The 26,616-nt window shown below is 29.8% G+C and overlaps 3 protein-coding genes across 7 annotated transcripts in view; 1 reads left to right on the top strand and 2 right to left on the bottom strand.

The window, feature by feature from the left end:
• The window catches only part of pns (DENN domain containing pinstripe), a 41,284-nt gene extending 20,607 nt beyond the window's left edge, over positions 1-20,677 (bottom strand). The window contains exon 1 of one of the 4 annotated variants that reach the window (XM_076540646.1): positions 20,029-20,677. In XM_076540646.1, coding sequence (XP_076396761.1) covers positions 20,029-20,146 — 118 coding nt within the window. In that variant the 5' untranslated portion in view covers positions 20,147-20,677. The remainder of the gene's footprint in view (positions 1-20,028) is intronic. The other 3 variants (XM_012288710.2, XM_076540647.1, XM_003704763.3) reach the window with 3 other exon arrangements.
• LOC100876914 (coiled-coil domain-containing protein 22 homolog) lies at positions 16,526-24,095 on the top strand. Of its 2 annotated transcripts, XM_003704772.3 has the most exons (10): positions 16,526-16,780; positions 18,763-18,897; positions 20,855-20,907; positions 21,430-21,601; positions 21,688-21,988; positions 22,061-22,305; positions 22,381-22,806; positions 22,891-23,331; positions 23,429-23,599; positions 23,703-24,095. In XM_003704772.3, the coding sequence occupies exons 1-9, from the start codon at positions 16,748-16,750 to the stop codon at positions 23,546-23,548; spliced, it is 1,926 nt and encodes a 641-aa protein (XP_003704820.2). In that variant the 5' UTR covers positions 16,526-16,747; the 3' UTR covers positions 23,549-23,599; positions 23,703-24,095. The 2 variants fall into 2 exon arrangements, with proteins under 2 accessions (XP_003704820.2, XP_076396763.1); XM_076540648.1 differs by lacking the exons at positions 18,763-18,897; positions 20,855-20,907 and having other exon boundaries at positions 16,535-16,780.
• Positions 24,096-24,143: 48 nt separating this feature from the next.
• On the bottom strand, positions 24,144-25,965 carry LOC100876805 (uncharacterized). Its single transcript, XM_012288706.2, has 2 exons — positions 24,610-25,965; positions 24,144-24,518 (listed from the first exon to the last, which is right to left on the bottom strand). The coding sequence occupies exons 1-2, from the start codon at positions 25,666-25,668 to the stop codon at positions 24,234-24,236; spliced, it is 1,344 nt and encodes a 447-aa protein (XP_012144096.1). The 5' UTR covers positions 25,669-25,965; the 3' UTR covers positions 24,144-24,233.
• Positions 25,966-26,616: the final 651 nt, after the last annotated feature.

A 26,616-nucleotide genomic window follows, 5' to 3' on the forward strand; every position in this document is an offset into this window, starting at 1 on the left:
CCTTACAACTCACCGAACATAAATCCAAAAAGGTACAATCAAGAAAGCTTAAATTTTCCGAGAAAATAAAACTGATAAAAGTGTTAAAATCAAAGAAGATAGTATCAAATGATAAAAAAGTAAACTACAAGAAGGATTAAAGAAGAAAAAATCAAAGAGGGTGAATTCCAAAAGTTACAACTGACCGAGCTTAAATCTTAAAAGGCTCTTGCAGTCAAACAACCTAAACTTTGAAGAAAAAATAGAAGTAAAGTGTTAAAATCAAAGAAGTAGTACTAAAAGGGGTAAAAAAAGTAGAATCGCAAAAGTTAGAACCAAAGAGGGTAGAAATTCAAAGGACACGAAATAGGAGAAGATACAGAAAAGCAATATCAAAGGAGATGGAATTTTAGGTCAAACTTGTAAAGTTTCAACTTCTTTTAAATTATCACTGTCATTTACTATTGTTTTATTTCTATCGGATCCGTGCCAGTAGTTTATCGATTTATAGACATTTTTTAAGCACTACTTCATGCGTACTGCTGTAGATAATTAGCGACTCTCATGTTTGAAAAGAGAAGCAGATATCTGATTTTAAAGAGAGAACCGTGACTCGTGAATGAGGAAGATACCGTGGATGTATCGTATGCCCTATATTTCATATTTAATTTGTTAAATGGAGTAATATGCAACTAATTATTAAATTGCTTATCGTGCAATTGGAATTTGTAACGAATTGCAGAAAAATTTGGTAAATTGTCTCTGTGTGAATTGTTTCAAAATTTATGATTTGTCTCTTTGTGAATTGTTTCAAAAATAATTTGTCTCGAAATTTGTGATAAATTGTCTCAAAATCTCTGTTGAGAAATTATTAAAAATACCACGAACATAAATTCTATTAAACACGAACGTTCTCTGTTTAAAAAATAATATTTCTCAGAATTTTTCGAACAAAATTAATTACAACGGAGGAGAATTAACCCATAACGCTCACACTTCGTCAGAACAAAATAAATTGGCACATTGGGACATTTCAGACCCCAATCATAAAAGCTTTCCTTAAAAAGAAGCTACTCATTGTTTTAACTAGAAAAAAATTACGAATAATCCTTGCAAGATGTTTTAAATAGAAAAAAATTACAAGTAATCCTTGCAAGTTGTTTTAACTAGAAAAAAATTACAAATAATCCCTGCAAGCTGTTTTAACTAGAAAAAAATGACAAATACTCCTCGAAAGTTACTTGAAAGTTGCATATTTCATTCTCAATAAATTTCATCGTTGAATACGAAAAAAGTTCAGAGATAAAAAAATTGAAAAACTGGTTTTCACAGAAAAATTCAAAACTGCTTTCGGTTTCAATGTGAAGAGGTGAAGTTGTAGCTGAACACTCTTGAGATAAAAAAGTAAAAATACCAGTGCTTCATGAAAGATTTTTCAGAATAAAATGGTTGAAATTGAAACTCAATTGGATGGGGTCGTTTTATATCCCAGTATAGTTTGAGTTAATTATAGGGGTGTTACCTGTAACGCTACTCACGATTTTTCTCCCACCTGCAGCCACCTTACGAAAACAAGTTTAGGACATTATTTGCAGGGTATGAAGTGCACAATAGATATTAGTAAAGCAAATTTTGAAAACAGTTTGTTCTCTTAGCAAAGTCAAGGTCACCTTAGGTTTTTTAAATAGGAACATTGTTTTTATTCATAGCTTTAGAGGACATCGAGACGAATTCAAACTACATATTACATGATATTTTTATTAACATATTACTCGATTCACAGAAGTGGAAGTGTGAAGTAAAAGACCGGAATATTACGTGATGAAAGGCGATATACATTTTGAACATGTAATTAAATAAAGTGTATTTTTCTTACATTTTAGTCGCGTGCTTACATTCAGTAATCTCTTCGGAATCAAATAATGGTTTTACTACCAAAGTCAATAGCTAAGTACTTTACATTTCCTCTTCTGTAAATCGAGTAATATGTTAATAAAAATATCGTGTAATATGTGTTTTGAATTCGTCTCGATGTCCTCTAATGCTATGAATAAAAAAAATGTGTGTTCCTACTTAAAAAACCCGAAGTGACCTTGACTTTGCTAGGAAAACAAACTGTTTTCAAAAATTGCTTTGCTAATGTTTATTGTGCATTTCATACCCTGCAAATATTGCTCTAAATTTTTTTTCGTAAGGTAGCTGCAAGTGGGAGAAAAATAGTGAGTAGCGTTACAGATAACACCCAGTATATAAAGTGTTATATAAAAATAAGCGAAGTATTGGAAACCGGCGTTGACAGAAAAAATGTGAATGCCACTTGCACAAGGAATATTTATAACAAAATAAGGAAAGGTGAAGAAATTTCACTGGAGTATCTAGCACAATCGTTACGCATGAAGTCGTGTAACTTAATTATTGCGGAGTAAAAGATTATTTTAAATAATCCTGCTGCTTTCACCTTCGACTTTAACCCCGATCAACATAATACGCTACAATTAAATTCCTTATGTTACCACTGAAAAATATGTAATCAAATTTCGTTATTTTCGTTTTTACATTCACGGGAGACAACGAACTTTCGTGTAGGAAGAGTGAAAATGAATACATAATGTGAATGGAGGAACTAAATTTTTGAGGGAAACAGTTTTTTGTTGAATCGAAATGTTATTTGGATTAAGCTTGTGAAGTTTGTGTTTTAAGAAAAGTATTTTTATAAAATAAAAATAAAAAGAAATAAAAAGAAATAAAACTAAATAAAAATAAAAATAAAATAAAATAATAATAAACAAAACTAAATAAAAATAAAATATAATTTTATGAAACATAAAACTAGTACAGAAACTAGTTACTGAAGAATAGTTATTCTTTCATAAAATGTAAGAAATCCATATTTTCAATAGGACAGTTAATAGACGGTCAATTAACGAACAGGTAATAAAAAGAAGATTGTGCGTTGATTGAAATTAGTATTATATCTTGTTAAAAGAGTTTTAAACTGTTAATAAATTACTAAAAGCATTCTAAACTATTAATAGATTATTGAGAGACTGCAAAAGTATTAATAGATAATTGAGAGATTACTGAATTATTAATAGATTATTGAGAGGCCACTAAATTATTAATAGATTATTGGGACACTACCAAAACTACTGATAGACCATTAAACTAATAATAAATTATTAATAATTTATTCAAAAGTTACTAGTCTGATAGTAAATTATTGAGAGGCTATTAAATATAAAGTATTAAAAGTATTAAAAGATTACTAAACTACAATTAATTTATTGGAAGACAACTGAATTATCGCTAAATTATTAAGAGACTACTAAATTATCAGCCAATTATTAAGAAAGTATCAAATTATCATTAAATTATTCAGAAATTATTAAATTATCATCAAATACTTGAAAAGCTACTAAATTTTTACTAAATTATCACTAAATTATTGAAAGGTTACTAAATTATCATTAGATTATTAAAAGACTACTAAATTATCACTATATTATTGAGAGGCTACTAAATTATCACTGAATTATTGAAAGACTACTAAATTATCACTAGATTATTCAAGGACTACTAAATTATCACTGAATTATTAAAAGACTACTAAATTATCACTAACTTATTGAAAAACTACTAAATTATCACTACATTATTGAAAGGTTACTAAATTATCATTAAATTATTGAAAGACTACTAAATTATCACTAGATTATTCAAAGGCTACTAAATTATCACTGAATTATTAAAAGACTACTAAATTATCACTAACTTATTGAAAAACTACTAAATTATCACTACATTATTGAAAGGCTACTAAATTATCACTGAATTATTGAAGGACTGCTAAATTATCACTAGATTATTCAAAGGCTACAAAATTCTCACTAACTTATTAAAAAACTACTAAATTATCACCAAATCATTGGAAGACTATTAAATTATCACTAAATTATTGAAAAACAAATAAATTATCACTGGGTTACTAAAAAACTACTAAATTATCACCAAATTATCAGTAAAGTATTAAATCTATTAATAAATTATTACCAAAGATCTTATTTACTAATAAATAATCAAAGATCTCCGAAATTATTAATAAATCTCTAAAACACTACCAAGAGGTTACAACGTAAACTTTGTAATTAACACGACGGGAGTCGTTACACTTAATATCGCAATCGCTCGTAATGATACAACACGATTAACCAGTTTTTCAGTTAGCGCTCTGTCGGTATGGTGAGATACAAAGTGAAAAAACAAAGCTGCCTGTTGCGATCACGTTCAGGATGTATCAACAAGGATGAGAAGCAGGAAGAAAAGAAGATTATAACGGAAGACGGTAACGAAAAACGAGCATTAAACGTTAAATGTGCCCCTATACTACAGAAAGTATTGATTCGAGGGTTATACGCGTGAGAGACACTGTATAACAAGTATTTTCCGCGAACAGAAAAGACACGTATAATATTTCATGTAATTTTATAAAGTAGGAGAGTAAAAAGTACTGAAACCACGTGAAATTTTATCAAATAAATAATGGAATGGAAAATTATCGTTTGATTATCTGTATCGATAATATTTTGTTGTAATAATTTTGTAAAGGATTGTTAAAAATTATTTTATTCTGTGAAGAAAAATTTGAGGTTGATAAATGATAGGAAGATTAAAGTTTCTGCTTTCTGTTAACAAGTTGCATTCTGTTCATAAATATGCTGTATTTATTCTAATATTTTTCTAAAAAGTACAAATTCTAAAGTTGTAGGATTTTCAAATTTTTGAATGTTCAACTTTCCAAATTATAAAATTACTAAATTAGTGAAATGTCACATTGCCAAATTATTAAATTACCAATTTACCAACTTACCAAATTTCCAAATTTCCAAATTACAAAATTAGCAAATTATCAAATTACCAAATTACCAAATTATCAAATTTCAAAATTTCAAAACCATCAATTAGTAAATTTCCAAATTACCAAATTACCAAGTTATCAAGTTATCAAGTTATCAAGTTATTAAATTATCAAATTAAACTGCCATAATTGTAAAAAATTGTCACTTTGATAAATGACTAAATTTCCAACTTCCCAAATTTTCATTCTCTCAATGTTTCAAATTTAAAAAATTTTCACATTCTTAAAACTTTTCAATTTTCCAAAACTCCATTGAAAACGTTAAACGCTATTAATATGTAAATAAAAAGAATCAGTGTAAACATTAAAATTTGTACTAAAATTTTGTATAAGAATAGAAAAATTCTTACAAAATGATTAAATATAATTTGACAGCTTATCTAATCTCCAAACATTATACAACCTCATTCATAATATAGTTACATAAATATTCCTATTTATAACATTGTAACATAGTTCCTACATTTAATAAAAATTGTTGAGAAATATTATTCAAAATTTAACATAAAAATTGTATTATATTAATAAAAAAGTAACATGTATTATTAACAACAAATCAAACAGTTAAAATGAATTTAATATGTAGTAAATATATTATTACATTTATAAAAGTCAAGAATAATTTTTTATTGAGTGACAGAATTTTTATTTGTGTAAATAAAATATTGTAATAATAATAATATAATGTAATATAATATATAATAATAGTAGTATAATAGTATCATAATAATAATAATAATAATTCATTAATTTTCAGCTTCCAAATTTATAATAAAATACCTGCACCCCCAAATCGATTACTAAAAACTGTTAATAGCATTTAAATAATATTTTAATTAATATAAATATAAAATTGTTTATAAACATTTCTATTTTGATAAGAAATAACTTAACAACTATACACTATATAACACTATAGATTCAGTCAAAAAATATTTGTTTCAAATTGTTGCATTAAACTGTATGCTGAGTCACCTTTCTAATGTAGCAGCACATTCCTCTTGCATCCTATAAATATTTCAGATGAAATGAGATGGTTGAACATTTTCATTCATTTACTATAAATAAATTACAATAATATACAATAAATGAAAAGTATGTCACATACCCCGTCACAATACATTTTACTGAACACCCCCTTACAAATAAAAGCTAGGTCAAAGAAATGAATAGGTGCGAGGGATTAAAATAAGAAATTTGCAAAACGGTCATTTGTTAGCCTTAGCCTCAATTTATTCTATCCAAAGCACCTCATTTTCAATTGTTCCGAAGCTCGTATCTTCTGGCACATCTGCATACATTTCTTTTTAATTTATTGCTTACGACCACTCAATCACATTCGCGTTGCATTCATTTTCATTGGATATACGAAATTGCTCTCAATTTTCTTTTGTATTTACTCAGCACATCGAATGCAGCGTCCGTCACAATCGATAAACCAATAGAAAGCGTTAATCCATTTTTCGTCGATATCTTTTCTCCTTTTTTTTTAAACTTCAGCGCTGCTAAAAATAAATTTCAAACTGGAACACGGTTCGTTTCAACTTCACGAGAAACATTCCCGTTTTGTTCCAAACTCGCGCAAACTTGCACAAATCGAACAGAAGGCACTGTTGACAATGCGAAAAAAATTCTTCAAAAACTGTATTGTTCGGTAGGTCTATTCAAACTTCCGAAATGTTCCGTTTACGAAACCTTCGTGATGTTTCGGTCCAAATATTTCTGCTATCATATACTTTCAGCTCGAATTAAATCGGTTCAATTTTTTAGAGTATTTACGACTCTTAATTTTTCATTTTTACAACCCTTACCATTTTTTATAGGGATGCAGAATGCAAAATTTATGAACTTCCTTTTTCTGAATTTACAAATTTTTAATCTTAGAATTTTTTCTAAGGAGGAAAGGGATGAGGATAAATTTTCTGAAGGGTGAAAAGGGGTGAGGATAAATTTTCTGAAGGGTAGAAAGGGGTGAAAGTAAATTGTCTGAAGGATAAAGTGGAATAAAATAGTCGGATGTGCCCTTGAGCCAAATGAAACTTGAAATACACAAAAGCATATTAAAAGAAAAATCGCACAGCAAGCACCTACAAAAGAATGTACAGGGTGACTCACAATTAGTAGCTCCTTGAAATGGGGGTAGAGGTGATTCTGAATAAGATTTCCCTTTGCAAAAATTGGGTTTGAAGCTTCGTTTTTGAATTATTAAGGAAAAACACGGACCAATCAGAGCGCGAGGATTACGCATGCGCAGACGCGAGAACGACAGCTTCAGATAACGCGTAGTAATCCAACGCGTGGTAATCCACCGCGTAGTAATGCAATGCGTGGTAATTCTGCAATTAGTAATGCAATATGTGGTAATGCAATGCGTAGTAATCTAACGCGCAGTAACCCAGCGTGTAAATATCCAACGCGTAGTAATCCAGCGGGAGGATATTCAACGCGTAGTAATCCAACGTGTAGTAATACAACGCGTGGTAATTCTACGCGTACGAATCTAACGCGTGGAAATCTAACGCGTAGTAATCCAACGCGTAGTAACCCAGCATGTGAATATCCAACGCGTAATAATCCAGCGCGTCCACATTCAACGCGTAATAATCCAACGTGTAGTAATACAATGCATGATAATTCCACGAGTAGGAATCTAACACGTGGAAATCTAACGTGTAGTTAACCAACGCGTAGTAATGCAACGTGTGGTAATTCTACGCTTAGTAATGCAACGTGTGGCAATGCAATGCGTAGTAATTCAACGCGTAGTAATCCAACGTGTAGTAACCCAGCGTGTGAATATCCAACGCGTAGTAATCCAGCGCGTGGATATTCAACGCGTAGTAATCCAACGTGTAGTAATACAACGCGTGGTAATTCTACGCGTAGGAATCTAACGCGTGGAAATCTAACGCGTAGTAATCCAACGCGTAGTAACCCAGCATGTGAATATCCAACGCGTAATAATCCAGCGCGTCCACATTCAACGCGTAGTAATCCAACGTGTAGTAATACAATGCGTGATAATTCCACGCGTAGGAATCTAACACGTGGAAATCTAACGTGTAGTTAATCAACGCGTAGTAATGCAACGTGTGGTAATGCAATGCGTAGTAATTCAACGCGTAGTAATCCAACGTGTAGTAACCCAGCGTGTGAATATCCAACGCGTAGTAATCCAGCGCGTGGATATTCAACGCGTAGTAATACAACGCGTGGTAATTCTACGCGTAGGAATCTACATCTGAATGTGGTTACAGAAACAATGTAATTAAAACAGTTTCAATTTATTCATACTCCAAAACGAGATAATTGTAAAATAGGTTTAAAATTTGTCCAAATGATTATTATACATTTATACATCTGTAAAATAAAAAAATTGCGGGCGAACTTGCGTTCAAAAAATTATGATTTCACGATAAGACTCTTTCACCAACGATGTAATAAATTTTCACGCTCGATTTAGAAGCAACGGCACAGGGTCAATCGATGAACGAATTTTATTTCTTTGACTTATATACTGTTCGTGTGAATGAGACGAATCCATTTAAGATCATTTATTATGTATAGTGAAAACAGAAGACATACAAAATCGGTTCTTTTTGCAAAATAATTCATTCGTTTTTTAATTGTGGAGAGCTTTATTGAAGAATGTGAAAAATTCGAGGGTAGTTATGCTAATACGTTGTGATTATAATAACACAAAAATAGTGTTTCTACATCTTTAATGGCATGCTATATTTTTGCAAATTTTTTTACGGTTTTTCATTTTTTATAATTATAGTCTGCTATAAAAAAATCTGAAATTATTACGTGAAGAATACTAACATTTACTTAGCTGCTGTATCATACAAAATACTATAAATAGATCAGCGTTATAAATATAGTAGATAATCTTGTAAAGTAGATTTTATTTGCTGCATAGTAGATTTTCTATACATGAAATAAATATAAATTTACATAAAAATATAATTACTATATATAAAACGAATAAATCCTCAAATTGTAGAATTTTCAGATTTCTAAATTTTGTGATTGACCAATTTTCTAATTTGAAAAATCTTAAGTTCCAAAATTTTAAAAAATCTCATAAATCTTAAATTTCTAGACTTCCAGTTACTCAAACGTTGAAATTCTCAAATTGCTATATAATACAATTTTCAAATTCCTATATACTTCAATTTTCAAATTTCTATATTCTTCAATTTTCAAATTTTAATATATTTCACTCTTCAAATTTCTATATACTACAATTTTTAAATTGAAATATTTCAATATTTCAATTATCAAATTTCTATACATTTAAATTCTCAAATTCCCGAAATCCACTTAGTACATTAATATTACTACTTAAACTTGTCGACAAAAATTCTATTAACCCTAAAACTAAAGACACCCTGTATAACAATTCAAAATGAGTCAGCGATCCAGAATAAAGCAGTTGAATTACTAAAAGCTTGCAAGTTCGAAAGTTAAATAGTTCGACGAGACAAGTTAATTATAATATTGATAGAATTTTTAATTACCATAGACCTGAGTATGTTTCATCCCCTTTCGTCGAAATACTGCACCCTAGTCGGTCTACGAAAGGGTTGCATTACCACGCAACTTTAAAACGTTATTTTTAGCCACGGTACGGCGGTTTCAAATGCAAAGCGAAAAAATCATTTTAATTTAAAGCCACTTCAGGATCAGGCCTTTTAAACTTTTGCTTCGGAAAATCTACGGTAAAGCTTAATTAACTCATTAAATTAAATCACTTCAGATAAATTTTATTCAAATTTTATGCTTATTTTTGGCAAAATTTGAAAGAGCATATCTTGCGTTAATAAGAAAAAAGGTAGTTAATAAAAAGTGGAAGAAGTACCTCTAAGATTATTTCCATTCAAATTATTTTGAATGAAGTGAACGGGTTTGATTAATTTATAAAGTGCAGAATACTAAAATGAAGATCTGTATGCATTTATTGAACTATTAAATCATAATATTAATATTTTGTTTAGTGCAAAATTATTGTATGTTATGTGTTTGATGTGTTATGTTTACTTATGTATTAATATAATTTGAAGAATTTAATTAGCCACGTAAATTGAATTGCAACAGAGTAATATTTGTTAGAATTATTTGTTATAGGATAATGAATGATTTGTTTACAAGAATAATAGATTCAGAACTGTATAATTATTATTTTTAACAAATTTATTTGTATAGATAATTTGTATGTTTATTTTTATACAATATAAGAAGAGTCAAGAAATAGAAGTATAATATGAAATGAATTGTTAAGAAATAAAAATATAATGTAAAAAAAATAGTCAAAAGGTAAAAATATAATATAAGAAAAAATTGTCAGCAAATAGAAATATAACCTAAAAAAAATAGTCAACAAATATAATATAAAAGAAATTGTCAAAAAATAGAAATATAATCTGAAGTTCATTGCACCCGCAAAAATTGAAATTTCCCGCGAAGAGTACATGAAATATTCGCACATTAGATGTTTGATAATGCAACACAAATGTTTCAAGTCGTAAATAAGTTTGTTGTATACACAAAGTTACGATTTCGCTGAAATATGGAACAGCATACGATGCACAGTATAAGTGTTTGTTTTATCAGCAGTAACGGTGTGATAAGAAAAATATACGTCTATTAAAACGGTTGTAGGATACACAGAGATAGTTTCTATATGGCCCTTAGGAACAAATATTTTATTCCGGAGATATTTCGTGTCAAGAAAAACCAAGAAGATATTTTAAGCTCTCTTACAGAATGACTCAGTCTCTGCAATGGCGTATTAAAGCAAAAGTACTGCATAGTGTATTGCGTCGATATTTTATGTCACAGCTTCAACACTGTTTGTGTAGTTGAAATCATAAGATCAAATAAAACATTGTGGTTTCAAAATAATATTTGAAAAAATACTATAAGATTTTAAAGCATTATATGTAGATGTGGGTTATGAACATTGATATTGATTGATGTTGTTTACATTGAAAATGCATCGTAATATAACATTATTGGATATTAACATTAGTGGAACAATAGTGGATATTAACATTTTAATAATTATGGTAAATGATAAACAATTATTTACATTAAAAATTAGGAATTTTTATAGTTTTACATTTTTTAATTTTCTTAGATATTTATGTATCTGACCGTTATATCCCTAGATCCCTAGATCTTAGATTCTATATCCCTATACATCCGCATTCTTATTTTTTTACACTTCTGCATTATTATATTACCATATTGTTATCTTTCTATATCACTATATCCCTATATTCTAGTTTCTTATATTTTAAATTTCTTAATTTCCCTAGACATGTATGTCTGTGAAACATTATGTCCCTAGATCCCTATATCTTATATTCTATATCTCTACATTTCTATATTTCTATATTTCCATATTACTATATTATTATAGTAATATATCCCTAGTTCTCATAAGCACCAAATATTAATTTTACCAACTAAAAGCAGTTCAAACTATCACTAGATCTTTAACCGTGATATCTGTCTTACACAACGCCCCATCCATACAATTCAGAAGTGGAAATGTTTCGAAGCATATCACACTAATCATTGCATATACAACTCATATGCAAATATGTATTACATAACCATGTACAAGTAATTAATCGGTTTAATCTACTAAATTTTCATAAATGAATAAAGAAAGTACTAGGAAATTTTAAGATACCGTATCTATGAATATAACAATCGCATATGCGGCTCATATGCGGACCAGACTTCGTTCTGTAACTATACTTCCGCCCTTTAAATGCGTGCTTAAGTAACGGGGACCCCCTTCGTGCACAAATGACCCTGTGAACGATGACATCACCCACGCTCGCAAAGAGGGAGAAAGAAACATTCGAAACTGTATGAACTATGTTACATGAATATTGTTAATCGCGTTTGTTTTATTAAGGAAACTGATAGCATTTATTGGATAAATGATATTAAACTGAAAGATAATTTACGACAGTTTAAAATTCCCACGGCTTTGCACTTTTCTCTTCGCGTGTAGGTCTTGTGAGGTCATCTTTGAATTCATCTATGGAGGCAGCACAACTCGTAATGCGAACCATCAATTCGACCGTTGAGATTATTTTTACTAAAGCACGCTTTCCATCTTCGGATAAAAATCTGAAGGATTTTGGAGACGTGGGTCCACGAATGTGTATTATGTAGCTGTGGCACCACACACATTGAATCAAATACGTTTTTATATGAAAATGTTTACACGACATATTTCATACGCTGAAGTTTTTGATATAAACGCTTGAAACAAAAAGGAAATATGTTCCGAATTACGTCGTGTTCGGTTTCATTTTAATCGCACACATGTTATGTTACGTCGTGTTTGGTTTCATTTTAATCACAAATATGTTGGCAAAAATGTTTCATAACAAAAAAGTCGAAAGTAGAAAAGTTTTATCCTTGACTTAGGATTATCCGTGGATATGTTCTGTTTGTTTATGTTCGGTCGTTCGGACGTTTTCTTCGCTCATTTTTCTATGTTCGACAAACTTTAATCAATGTAGGAACTACACAATATACGTATACTGTAATCTCTGCCATTCTTTTCAATCGTATTTAGGTATTTCGGCTATAGAAGACTGTCAGATGTATCGCGTGATTCGAATAGTACCGAAGAGGAACGAAGTTAACTGACGTGTACTCATCTGTTTACCGCGAATTTTACCACAGTAAAATTTTTCTACAAACAAAACATTTGAAATTACAAATAAATATGTTCCGAATTACGTCGTGTTTGGGCTCATTTTAATCAGCAAAATATCACAAATATGTCGGTAAAAGTTTCATAACAAGAAAGTCAAAAGTAAACAAATTTAATCTTGCATTAGTATTATCTCATTGATATGTTACTGTCTGTTTACGTTCGGTCTACGCACGCTTTTCTACATTCAAACTTTAATCAATGTAAGAACTATACAATATAAGCTAAAGTTCAAACCCGAAAGACTTTATTGTAACTTCTACCATTCATTTCGATAGCACTTATTCATTTTAGCTATAGAAGTCTTCGATTTTGACTGGCAGGCGTATCACGTGACTATCCGAATAGCACCGGAAAGGAACGAAGTTACCCGATGTGTCACTATTCGTCCGTTTACCGCGAATTTTGCCGTAGTAAACCCTCGATATAAACAAAACTCAGCAATCAAAAACATATTGATAAAAGTTTCATAACAAAAAAGTAAGAAATACAGTTTCATCCTTGCATTAGTTTGTTTCACCGATATGTTACTACTTGTTAACGTTCGATTTGAATGTTTTCTTCGCTCACTTTTCTACAGCTGACAAACGTCGATCGATGTAGTAACTGCACGATGTAAGCGAGACTTCAGACATCGAGACTTTACTGCGCGTGCATTTTCTAAAGTACTTACTATTCCTGAAACACCCCGTATAGATGATTTTAGCTAGACCATTTTTGGAAAGTTCTAACCAGACCGAATTATTACAGTCGAACAGTTACGTTGGGAACAAGTGGTTTCTCGTTGAATTAAAGTGCAACGGGGGCTGTTGCATTTTAATGCTGTTCTTACTTCGTATTATACTGTGCGTTCATTGAATTATGCTCGGTTGAGGATACACGGCGTTTATCAAACTCGCTGGCACGAAATGAAGAAATACTTATTCGGAAGATTAACGGGAATTAAACGGTAATTTTTGGTACTATACACAGTGCTTCTGTTTTAATCCATGACCGCTTTAATTATCCTACTAATTGTTATACGTGTTTTAAAAAATGTTTTATGTTCGTGCACATGGTATGTTCTTTGCGAAATACTTTTAGGTAATTTTTATTATCACACACACTTTACATATTTTACTTATTCCGAACAATTTATTTCGTTTCCTTTCACGCTGTAGTACAAATTATGAATATAAGTGTTGTTTACGTAAAGATATATGGACTTTCTTGGTAAATGCACATGAAAGAAAAAAATTCAATAACAAAATAAAGCATAAAGTTAGCGTTCAATTAATAGCTGAAACGGTACTATACTTTCACCGGAATTTATTATCTCTTTTACTTGCAAATGTGATTCCCGTTTTAATTGTACGAAGCAATTACTATCCAGTGTGCAATTTAACTTTCCAGCAGTAACATCGTCGCAAAAAGAAGAAATTTCAGTCAGACTCCATCAAACATGTTCTTCAATAACCAAAAAATAAATTATGTAATAACATTAATAAAATAATCAAAAAATGTAGATCAATGCATTTACCAAAATTTATAGACTGGTAAAATGAAAAACTAAAGGATTGACAAGTAAAAAGATTGGAGAATTGAAAAATTGACAAAATTGAAGAATTAATAAATTGAAAGATTGGAGAATTGAAAAGTTGAGAAAATGAAGAATTGGAAAATGTAAGGCTTGGAGAATTGAAAAATTGAAAACATTGAAGAATTAACAAGTTAAAAGATAAGAAAAGTAAAAAGTTGAACAAAAAACGAAGAATTGACAAGTTAAAAAATTAAAGAATTGAAAAATAAAAAATTGAAAAATCGAGATTGGAATATCAGATAATTAAAAAATGGAAAAACTGAAGAATTGAAAATTGAAATATTAAAAGGTTGAAACGTTAAAGTTAAAAATCGAAGAGGTAAAAAATTGAAATATGAAATGTTCAAATATAAAAATCGTAAAAGTAGAAGAATTGAAGAACCGTCAGAATTCTGATTAATTTCATCACTCTCGAGAATGCACACGGTGCATTGCGCTGCATCTGTTGCAGCTGCACTCAGCATGCAGTATCTTTAGAGTTTCTCGGGTTTCTTTGTTACGCGGCGTTTTACTCGAGAATATCCTTTTTCAGAGAAACTCGCGGAAAGCCATCCATTTTTCGTTTTTCTTGGCCTCGTTTTCTTTCCTCTTTTTCTACGATCAGCGGCACGAAAAACGGATCCCTTTCTTTTCCCTTTTTCGCAAACGCAAAATCGCTTTTTACGGGAATAATTCTCGTTTTGTGGCTTACGGCTGGTACAGTTGTTGCATATTCATCATTTAAAAAACCAGACTAATTGTTAACGTGCGTATGCGGCTACGGTAACGTTGCCAATTCAACGTGTACAAAATTTCATTTAAATATTCTAACACTTACAGTATATTTCCATAAAATATCATTAAAATAAATAAATTTCAAAATGAATTACCATGTGAATATTTTTATGGATATACAACGTGGCTCACCACATTTTGCCATCTAGATTTGCGTCATTATTATTACTCATAGCAAACAATGTTTCAGATGAAGTTGAATGGTTTTGAGAGGGGCATGTTCTGATGGTATATTTTTTTTTGTAGGTGGACGTGTAAAGGACATATGAAGGTTATTAATGTTTTTTTAAATGGAATCATATATTTTTTATTGCATCAGCTGATACTCCTTTATATTCTTTACAAAAAAGTATTAATCTATTTATGTGAAAAAATCATCATACATTTTTTAATTTCTAAATTTCTAGACAACCATTTATTTACTTTAAGGACTGTTCGCAAAAGGATTTGTGCATCACAATACACATTCGTTTTACGTGACAAAGCTAAACATGTCGAATGAACGAGGTTGAAGGTCATAATTCAACGAAAGAGGGAATTATCTCCTCCTTGTTGCCATTGTTCACAAATAGTCTTTGTTCGGCGTACAGTATATACATTGTAGAGCACATCAAAATTACGTTTCAATTTGTGGCCCCGTGCATCTCGCACATGCACACTGCTATGGACAAAAGTGTCTTCTTTTCAGGTACTTTTCCAATTTGCATGGACAAATAGCAGCAGCAGCCTTTAAAAATTTTTAATTATACCATTATTCACGGTTGAATTATAGTGAAATAATTGATTTTAATGCTTTTATTTCAGAATTAAAATATAAGTGTTCGTTAAATGATTTTCTAGGTGAAAGTTAAAATTCAAACTTGTGAAATTAATTTTTTCAATTAACCTATAATTTTCAATCGTTAAGGGAAATTTCTTGACAATAAAAATTTAATTTGTAGTTCACACAAAATTAGATTAGTTTATGGTTAAATTAGCATAATTTAGAATTAGGTTAGGTTTGGTGATTTGAAAGTACACTAGTTTGTAGTTATCTTAGATAAGATTAGAATAGTTTGGTGTTAGGTTAGGTTAGGTAGTTTAGAATTAGACTAGATTGTGGTTATTTCGTATAAAATTAGAATAGTTTGGAGTTAGGTTAGGTTAAATAGTTTAGGTTTAGCTTAAAATAGTTTATAGTTATCTTAGATAAAATTAGAATAATTTAGAATTATCTCAAACAAGATTAGAATAGTTTGGTGTTAGGTTAGGTTAGGTAATTTAGAATTAAATTAAACAGTCAAAGTATAAAATAATTTGAAATTAGGTTAACTAGTTTAGAATTAAACTAAACTAGTTCATGATTATCTCAAGCAAAATTACAATAGCTTACAAAGATCTGAAGTTAGGTTAGTTGATTTGTTTACTCACAATATATCACATTGCATTTAAAAAATAAATATTACTAAATCACTCGACTTTTGCCTCAATAATATTTATCTATTACGAAATTCGAGATAAGTCATTCCAATTACGTGACACACCCTGTATATAATAAAATTGCGTAGAAAATGCAGGTCAGTGTAATGCTAGAAGAGTTGGTGATAAGTCATTGTGCGGTCGCAACAGCGGTGCACGCTGATGCATCGTATGCACCGTTGTGCACACGTGTTACATTTAACAACCGTAGAAATTTGTAGTGAAATAAGAATGTCGTAATTCAACACTAGCCACTTTCATCGACCAGCGCGCGAGTTTGCAGGATTGAGTTACGATGGACACATCCAATCACCTTGAAAAACTAACAGTATGTATAATAATTCCCTAATCAACCGGAAACGATTGATTACGGAGAGTTTCAGAGGGCGAGGTTTCTAACAGTATTTTAGTGTGATTGTTTGAATCAGCGATGGGTATAAACGTTCGAAGGGATCTGTACGTTATGTGCAATGATGGATTAATAATTTTTGAAGATTTTAGTTTCAAATTTTTTAATGTTTCGATTATCAGATTTTTTAATTTTCAAATACTCAAACTCTCAAGTTTTCTATTTTACAAATTTTTTAATTTTCAAATTTAAGATTTCATACTCTGGAATTCTCAAATTTTCTAATTTTTTAATTTACAAATTTACAAATTTTTACATCTTCAAATACTCAAGTTTCAAATCCTCAAATTTTCTATGTTGCAAATTTACAAATTTTTACATCTTCAAATACTCAAATTTGAAATATTCAAATTTTCTATTTTCCAAATTTCCAAATTTTTAAATCTTGAAATTTTCAAATTCTCAATTTCTCATATTCTTAAATTTTCTAGCATATAAATTTACAAATTATTACATATCAAGTTCTTAAATTTTCAAATTTTCAAATCCTCTAATTGTAAAATTATAAAATTATAAAATTTTCAATCTGTCAAATCTGAAAATTTCTAAACATTTAAATCTAAAATCTTTTCAATCAGAAAATTGGTTAACGGAAGCTGAATCTGCTTTCCCCGAGACGCCATTTTCTTTAGAGAAGTTAACCACGCTTTCCAGTATGATTGAGAAAATTGTGCGTTGAAACTGTACCGAGTGACGTCCACTCGTCTCGTTGAAGTTTAGGTAATCAGATGTATTTTATTATTCATTTACGTAAGTCTCACGTATTTCTTGCGATTGTTTGTTTTCGATTCATATTTCATAACCACGCTGGATTCCATTGTACGCAGTTTACAGGGGGAGCGTTCAACCTTTGGAACACTGATTACGTTCAAACTTGGTACAATTATAGAATACTAAGAGTAACAATTATTTTACTGTCAAGTACAGTTAAGGTCTGTGTTGTACCATTGGTGATCGATATATTATCAATTATTAACACTTGAAGATATAAGATATTAAGATTTAAACTTCAATTCAAACTTAATCTGACATTTAATTTTATCACTTAAGTTTATTATCTAACTACAAATAGAAATAAGTGATTTTAGGTGATAAATTTATTACTTAATTTGTAAATTAAACTTGAGAATTAATATCTCAGGTAAGTTTTTAATTTTTAAATTTGCAAATTAAATTCCTTAATTTTGAAAATGTCTTTTCTTAATTTTTAAATTTGCAAATTATTAAATTCCTTAATTTTGAAAATGACTTTTAATTTTTAAATTTTTGCAAATTTATTAAATTCCTTAATTTTGAAAATACCTTTTTTCATTTTTAAATGTGAAGATTTGGAAATTTGAGAATTTTAACCTTTAACAATTTAAGAATTTAAAAATTTTATGTATTGAAAATTTATAAATTAAAAAATCTTAACATTTGAAGATTTGAATGCTTGAAAATTTGGTAATTTGGAAATATAATAATTTGATAATATTAAAATATAATAATTTAAAGATTTAATTATTTATAATAATAATTTAAATAATTGTTTTAAGATAATTAAAAAATTTTTTAATTCTGAAAATTTGAGGATAAGAATTTTGAAATTTGAGAATTTAAAAATGAAAAAATTAGTGTATACTATAATTAAAAATTAGAGTATGTAAAAATTTAAGACTGAGATTTTGGGAATGCAAAAAAATTGAGAATTTAAAAATTGAGAAACTATGAAGTTAAAAGCCTTGAGAAATGAAAGTTACATATTTGACTCAAAAAATAGAAGGGATGAGAAGGGTGTTCCTGCCCCTCGTCCTAATCCAAAGGAAGCCCATATTGCACCCCGAGTGTGCACATCAAGTAAAACGATCCTTTGAGCTATTCTTGGAAAAGCCAGACTGAACCAGAGAACCATCTTTCTTCAGGAAGATCCGTTGCTTCCTGTGCCCTCATTGTTCACGTTTCAAGAAGTTTTGCGCGGGCAGCTGCTACTAACCGTCCAACACCGAGAAATCAAATATTCATCGAAGTTTACTGGGTTAATAATCACATTTTCAACGGTACTAACGCCTACTGTATTCTGAACTATTGACTTTTACTGTTAAAAATACATTTATATGCATGGCAGCTCTATAAACAGGACTGTAGCAATTGACAGTACAAAGAATGGTTTGTAATGTGCTTGAAAGTTTGCAAATTTAAGTTGAAGAATTTTAAATTTATTAATTTAACGATTTGTAATTTTCAAAATTTAAAAATTTATAAAATTCTTCATTTTGACTCGGTCGCCCAGTTTGACAGTTGCCAACGGCGGTTATTGTTTCTTCAATACCTAATTTATATTAATGCACGATCATAAGCGAGGCAGGTCTGCTACAATGGACTTGACCTCCGCCGAATTCAAAATTTAATACAGAACATTCTCGGATGCAATTTTAATAATTATCTCGTGAAACGCATAATAAGGATCCTTTACGCTAGAGATTAAAAATAAACGAATGAATATATCGATTTAACTGACATTAAGTAATAAAAAGTTAAAAATAGACACGGTGAACTTGATTGCTGTCGAGCGTTCAATTTTTTATCAAATATTCCTTTCCTTGGCATTATTAATTTATTGTACAATATATTTGGCATTGATTTATATTTAAAAACCATGACTGAAATCTATTCGTGACTACATGTATCACGTGCATCGTTTTGTACGCTAAACACATAAACGACGGATGAGCACCTTGCACTGTCATTACACGTAATGAAAGGAATTTCAAAATTGTATTAAAATAAGCTATTAACATATTCAGCAGGATCTTTCCTAAACTATATGTTAACGATTGCAATTCACGTGTACTTCACGCGTTAAAACAGATATATTTCAGGGTTAACAATATCTGAGAAAACTATAAAAAGGTTACTAATTAATCTTATAAGATTCCGCGATACAAACATATCATGTTAAACGTAAACAACAGTTACTGGCAGAATTCACTGATCTCAGATAAATTATCAACGCCGTTGCGCAATCTACAGATTTCAAAAACTGCAACAATGTAGTACAACATTTCTCTCGGACTCTAAAAACCATCAAACGGTGCACACTGTTGAAAATTAAATGAGCGATAAATGTTGCGACAAAATATGTACAGTGTGATGATATTCATTATCATCCGAATGCAAAATAGACTTACCGAAATATTTGTCTGGTTCCAAACCCGAATCTTTATCCAGTCCGCATATGACAAAATAATCTGCGAACCTTTGTGGATGTTGCTCTGGTCCGCGCATTATTCCCAGGCTCCCGTTCATTTTTCTCAGAAATAAAGATCACATACGGCTCGCCTCTGCAGTACACGAAACATCCTCACGAAAATGATTTCCACATTATGAACCTCCACGAAACTGTCATTTCATGGAAGAGCGAAACAACAGCTGATGATGTTGACGCGTACCAAACGTAACGCACGACTCCGCGGAGTGCGGACCTCTCGCCGCGAATAATTGATCTTTACTTATCGCGTGAAGTTAGCTGCCGGTCGTTCGCGTAATCGCGATTGTGAAATGGCGCGAAAATTTAAACTGCGTAATCCTTTTAAAAGATGCAATTAAGAATATAGTATAACTACGATATGTTTACTTCATTTTATATGACTCGTTCATAATTTAAAATCCGAAATTCAAATATTATAAATGTTTGACTTTTTGAATTTGCAAATCTTTTATTTCCAAATTCTGAGTTTTCGGAATGTTTTCAAATTTAAAGACATAAACATTTTAAATTTACAAAGTTTTAAATTTGAAACTATCAAGTTTAGGAATTCAGACATTCTTAAAATATAAAATAATTACTGTAAAAAGTAAATTTTATGTTGAAATCACTCCTCGCGCCATCTGTATGATTCTTCAGTGCACAAATGTTTGTTCACTCGTAGAGAGGTTAGATTTGTGAAGTTCAACATAAATTTCTAAAGATACGATAATACTATAGAAAATTTTAGAATTTTCACGTTTTTACAGATGATGGAGGAAGTTGACAATATTATTATTCATTCATTACGTCAAATAGGCTGGTGAGTTTTCAAAATTTAGTATCAGGCATTTGTCATATTTGATATTTAATGACAACCGGTTTTATAAAAATAAAGTGGGTGGTAATATTATCTATATTCATTGCTATACCTTGAATAACAATATATTGCTTTTTTCTTTTTTTTTACTCAATTTAAAATGTTATAAATTAGAATTTTTAAATATCATATATTTAAAAAATTATAAACTAATTAAAAATTATAGAAATTTAACAGTTTACAAATTGATTTTAAAAATATATAATAAAAAGTTCTACTTTCTTTAAATTAAGTTTATGAGTATTATAAAACTTATTGATAAACTTAAATAATATTTAATTTCAATATAAATAATTTGATCATTATACTTAATTACTTAATATTTAAATAAAACTAATTTGTTTAACCCAAAGATTCAATTTGTTAATGATAATGTTAATTTTTATGTAGATATACTTTGTTATTTAGAATGTTAACAATAAACAGATACCATTATATTAGAGATAAATATTAATCACATTTTAGTGACATAGACGAGGGTATAACAAATCTCAGTGGTTTTAATACGGAACTAGTGGTAGATGCAACAATAAAATGCTTGGATATAATAAAACCAGGTCTTGGATTATCTACTGTTTTACCTATAAATATGGCAGCCCGTTTTCGACTGGGTGCTACACTTGCTCAAGCATGTTCAGTAAGATTTAAAAGAAATGATTGAATATTTTAATTACTTATGTAATCATTAGTTTACCTTTGTTGACACACAGTTCATAAATTTAGGAACTAGGATACAAAGGTGATATTGGCTATCAAACATTTTTATATAGCTCAGAAGCTGACCTACGTAAAGTTTTTATGTTTTTGATTGAGAAATTACCAAAAGAAAGTGATAAGCCATTAAATGAACCGATTAGTAATATTGCATTGTTAGAAAAATCTATAGCAACAGCAGTAGATCAAAGTTTGTCAGTATCTTGGTTGCCGCATTACTGTCATACAAAAGGATTTAGAAATAGGGGAAGAGCAAGTATCCCTTGTAAATCTGTGAATTTAGAAATACCAAAAGTAGAAGATGGAGAAGGTAATATTAATTATTTCTACTAGCATTCAATATTATAGAATACTTATCTCATAAAAATGTTATCCATTGTAGAATATAAAGAATATTTCATACATTATCTACAGTCTGTTCCTGAACAAATCCAAAGTGCATCATCTGTTTTACCTTCTTTGATATCCTACAATGCAAGAAGTACTTGTTCTTATTCAATGAATATTCTTGATCGAATAAATTGGTTGAACGAGCAGTACTGTAATAAAATCACTCAGATTAATACATCTGGTGATGTTAAAGTTCTGAATACAATCCTGGTAAAAAATGCAACATTACCCTCCAAAGTAAGACAAAGAAAAAATGATTACAAATAATATGTAGATAATGTAATACTGTAATTTAATTTGTCACTATTATAGGAATCTCAGGTAAAAAACAACGGTACTACAGAATCTACGCTTGTGAAAGAGAAACCACTTACACAATTAGATAAACTGGAAGAACAAGATTTAAAAGTAGAAAAAATAAAAGTTGAATGTGAAAATTTCAGAAGTAATATAGAAGAGTTACAAGACGCGATTAAAAAGTTAACTACCAGTGTGAGTCAAATAACAATAAATTATCAAAATGAAGAAAAGGAATTAACAATTAATGAAGAACAGAAAAAATTTAAAGCAAGAATATATGACCTATTACAAGATGGTGAAGAAAACATTAAGAAATTAGAAGCAGCAATTGAAATTAGTACAAATAAATTAATTAATTTAAGTAACCAGTGGGAAAAACATAGAGTACCATTAATTGAGAAATATAGGCAAGAAAGAGAAAAACATTCAACAAAAGCTGTAAGTATAGCTATACCACTGGAACATAATATTTAAACTATGTATCTAATTATAGAATTACATGTCTTTTCATAATACGTGTAGAGTGCAAGCCAAAAGAAGCAGGATGAAATCAAACTGTTAAAAGAGAAGGAGAAAGAACTTCTAGAAGAATGTCGTAACAAAGATCAACAGTACTCACAATTAGTAACAGAAGTTCATAAACTTCCTAAAGAAGTAAATAGATCCGCTTATACCCAACGAATTTTAGAAATAATTAATAATGTTAGGAAACAAAAGGACGAAATCAACAAAGTTTTAGCTGACACACGAGAAATTCAAAAAGAAATCAACACTCTTACAGGCAGATTGGAAAGATCGTTTACGGTTGTTGATGAATTAATATTTCGAGATGCAAGAACAAATGAAGCATCAAGGAAGGCTTACAAATTACTAGCCACACTACATTCTGATTGTAGCGAACTTGTAAGTTTAGTAGAAGAAACTGGTGCGACTATACGAGAAATAAGGGATTTAGAAGAACAGGTAAACAATATATATCTTGTTAATAGAACCCATTTATATATAATATAATATAAATTATAAAAATTCTTGTATTAAATCTATCATATTTTTGGTTTAGATTGATTCTGAGTCCACAAAAAATGTTGGGGCAAACTTAGAGAGGATAACTGCTGATTTGAAACAAATGAAGCAAGAAACGGCAGCATTAACAGCACAACTACAGAGTAAAACTTCGTGATCGTTATGTAATATGTGATACTGTAATATAAATTGTAATAACAACGACCAGGTAAAAATTTAACTGAGAACTAAAAAATATACAAATATGTATATGTATAATTCGTTTTGAAGTTGTTTACAGTATAACAAAAATTAAATTGTAATGTTTATAGGACATTCCTCATAAACGAGTACGATTCCGAAGACCAAATTTTATAGTCATAAATAATACAAAAGTAAAAACAGAAGTTAAAAAACTGCTACTTGTACAGCAGTTTTTGTAAACGTATTAAGACTAATTACTAAAAATGTATAAATACGAAATATGATTACGATTGGGCCAAATACACAGCATGACTTCATTTAATATTAACGCTCAAATGAAACATCATTTGTTACAGAGCCTAATAATTTTTTAGTGTAAAGTTTAATTGTACAGTTAATTTTCGTATTTCTCAAAAATAAGCATTTACAGAGAAATCTGTTATAAATCTATATACTAAATATTAAAAACAAAAAAGAATACTTTTAAGCAATTATGTACAAAATATAAAAGATACATTACTCTTAACATGTTTCTTTTGATTTTTTTACCCTACTATTTGTGACAGAAATAATTTATAGAAATATGATTTATTATATATTTCTAAATTACAAATTTTTATCTGTTATTTACAATTATATTATATATTGATTTTTCTGACTTAAACGGTAGGTGGTACATATTCTGCTGTTTGTTTTAAATTTCTTAGTTTCCTTGCAGAATGAGGTATTCTACGAACACGCAGCTTTTCTTCCCTATCTTTAAGAGTAAGTTCTTCTATTTTTAGATCTATTTCATTTTGTCTTTCAAAGAAAGTTAGGAAAGTTTCTCGTTCTTGTAAATCTTTCTTTAATTCATCAATATGTTGTATCCTAGCCAGTCGATTTATTTCTTCCTGCTGTTTGTTTAATACTGTTTCCCTCTGTTTTTCCCATTCAGGATATTTCTAAAATATTAACAAAAATTGATTAATTGTGTATAATAAAATAATATTTTAATCTATTTTTACTACAAATTATTAATAGTGTACTAATTACCTTTAACTGTTCATTCATATCAATTTCAGCTTGTGTGTTAACTGCAGATTTAATGTTATTTTCCAATGTTTCAGTTAAATTATTTTCACATAATTTTTTTTCTTTTAATGTATTAAGTTCAGACATTAAAGTCTCTAACTCATTTGGTATTTCTTCTTTGGGTATATGTGCATTATCTTTTTCAATTAGATTAAAAACTTCATTATAAACAACATCATCCTCAATTTCAGTTTGTAATTGTTTTATAAATTTCAATGCATCCTGATATTTTTTATATAATATTAAACCTCTTAAACGACAAGTTCTTCCTAATGCATTATCCATGGCTTTTCCTTGAAAAGCTAATGTTTTTCCTACTAAATCACGTGGATCTGTAAGATCAAAGTGATCATCAAAGTAAGGATTTCTGAGATAACCTACTCGAACTTTCACCTCTTCCGTAGAATCATCCTTTGGTGGTTCCGGTTTTTTCCAAATATCAGGATTCTCTAGATATTTGTGACAACTATATACAGAAAATGCATTGGTTATTGGATTCTCAGTGTCTTCTTGAAGCATCGGTAAAACAGCAATCTTAGCTGCACTGGCATAATCTTGTTTCTTTATATATGTGTCCATGAGTATATTATATAATACATGATCAGGAAAAATACCATAATTAAGTCTGTCATGTAAAACAGTTATAAGCTCATCTGTACAATCATGACCTAACAAGTATCTTATAACTGCATGGTGTGTTGAATCTAAAGTGTTTGTTGTTTCAACAGTTAACCTTAACTTGTGAAGTAGATACAGCAGTTCCTCGCTCTGATATTTCTCTACTACAGAATTCGCAAATATATCAATGTCAACTGCGCTAATTTTTCCTTTTGAGGTGTACTGTTGTTCCAAACGCAAAAACAAATTTTCTGGGTTAACTTTTTGTAACAATGGAGACTGTAGACGTGCTTTCCATGCTTCTTCACACCGGTATGCTTCGGACAGAAAAGATCGCTTTTCTGCCACCGTTTTGCAAACCGTACGGTACACATTTTTACTAGAGTTGAATAGTTTCAACATTGTTGATTTTATTAGTTATTAGTGTATCATATCTTTATGAGAATAACTTTAGTTAGTTTTACACTCCACAACATACACCGTAGGTCTAAATATCACCAAAAATAGCGCCATCTCGTCGTATTACCGTTTATATATTAGTTTGTATACAACTTACCGAAATCAAATGATGAAAATGGAAAAGACTATTAACATTGAAAATTGTAGGAAAAGAAGTAGAATTTTACTTTATTTGAAATAAAACTTTTAAAAAGTCGGATCGTAATGAAAATTACGGATTTAAGAAATACGTACTTTTCTTTGAAAAATATTATTTCTTATATTATCAACGAGACACAGTATAGTGTGTGAATTGTTTTGCACACATAATGGCAGTACATAAGAGAGAAATGTGGTGATCATCAGAGTCGTCAGTCAAGAAGAGTTCTTATTAAACCGTCGGTCAAGAAAAGTTTTATCTGCAAATCTGAACAAATGATCAATGTTTAATGCAATCGTCGTTTCATCGTATTTAATTTTATTTTAAAAACAAAATCATCTGCTATTCATTCTGTAATTGAGCGAGCGAGCCGAAGGCGAGCGAAGCTCTTATACTTGACTTTGCAACTTCTTCGTCCGCATTCTTCTTTTGCACCACTCAACCAATTCTCGCCAAATTTTGCATGCACATGCGTATGAACATAGAAAAAAAATTTTAATCGGACCTGCCACGAACGAATAATCACCGAAAAAACTGATCCTAAAAAGTGAGGGTCCGAACACGCATATAAGGAAAATAAAAAAATGAATATTTCGGCACTTTGACGACGTAGTATGGTTCCTGAGGCATTTAGAAAAAAATTTTTATTAGGATTTGATGCGTTTTTGATGCCTAATAAAGCCAGAAAATCAATTTTTGTCGAATTCGGTCCAAAACGGTACAGATGGCGCCATCTAGCGGCGAGCGGCGGA

The sequence above is a fragment of the Megachile rotundata genome, chromosome 15, assembly GCF_050947335.1.
Source record: "Megachile rotundata isolate GNS110a chromosome 15, iyMegRotu1, whole genome shotgun sequence".
Classification (NCBI taxonomy): domain Eukaryota; kingdom Metazoa; phylum Arthropoda; class Insecta; order Hymenoptera; family Megachilidae; genus Megachile; species Megachile rotundata.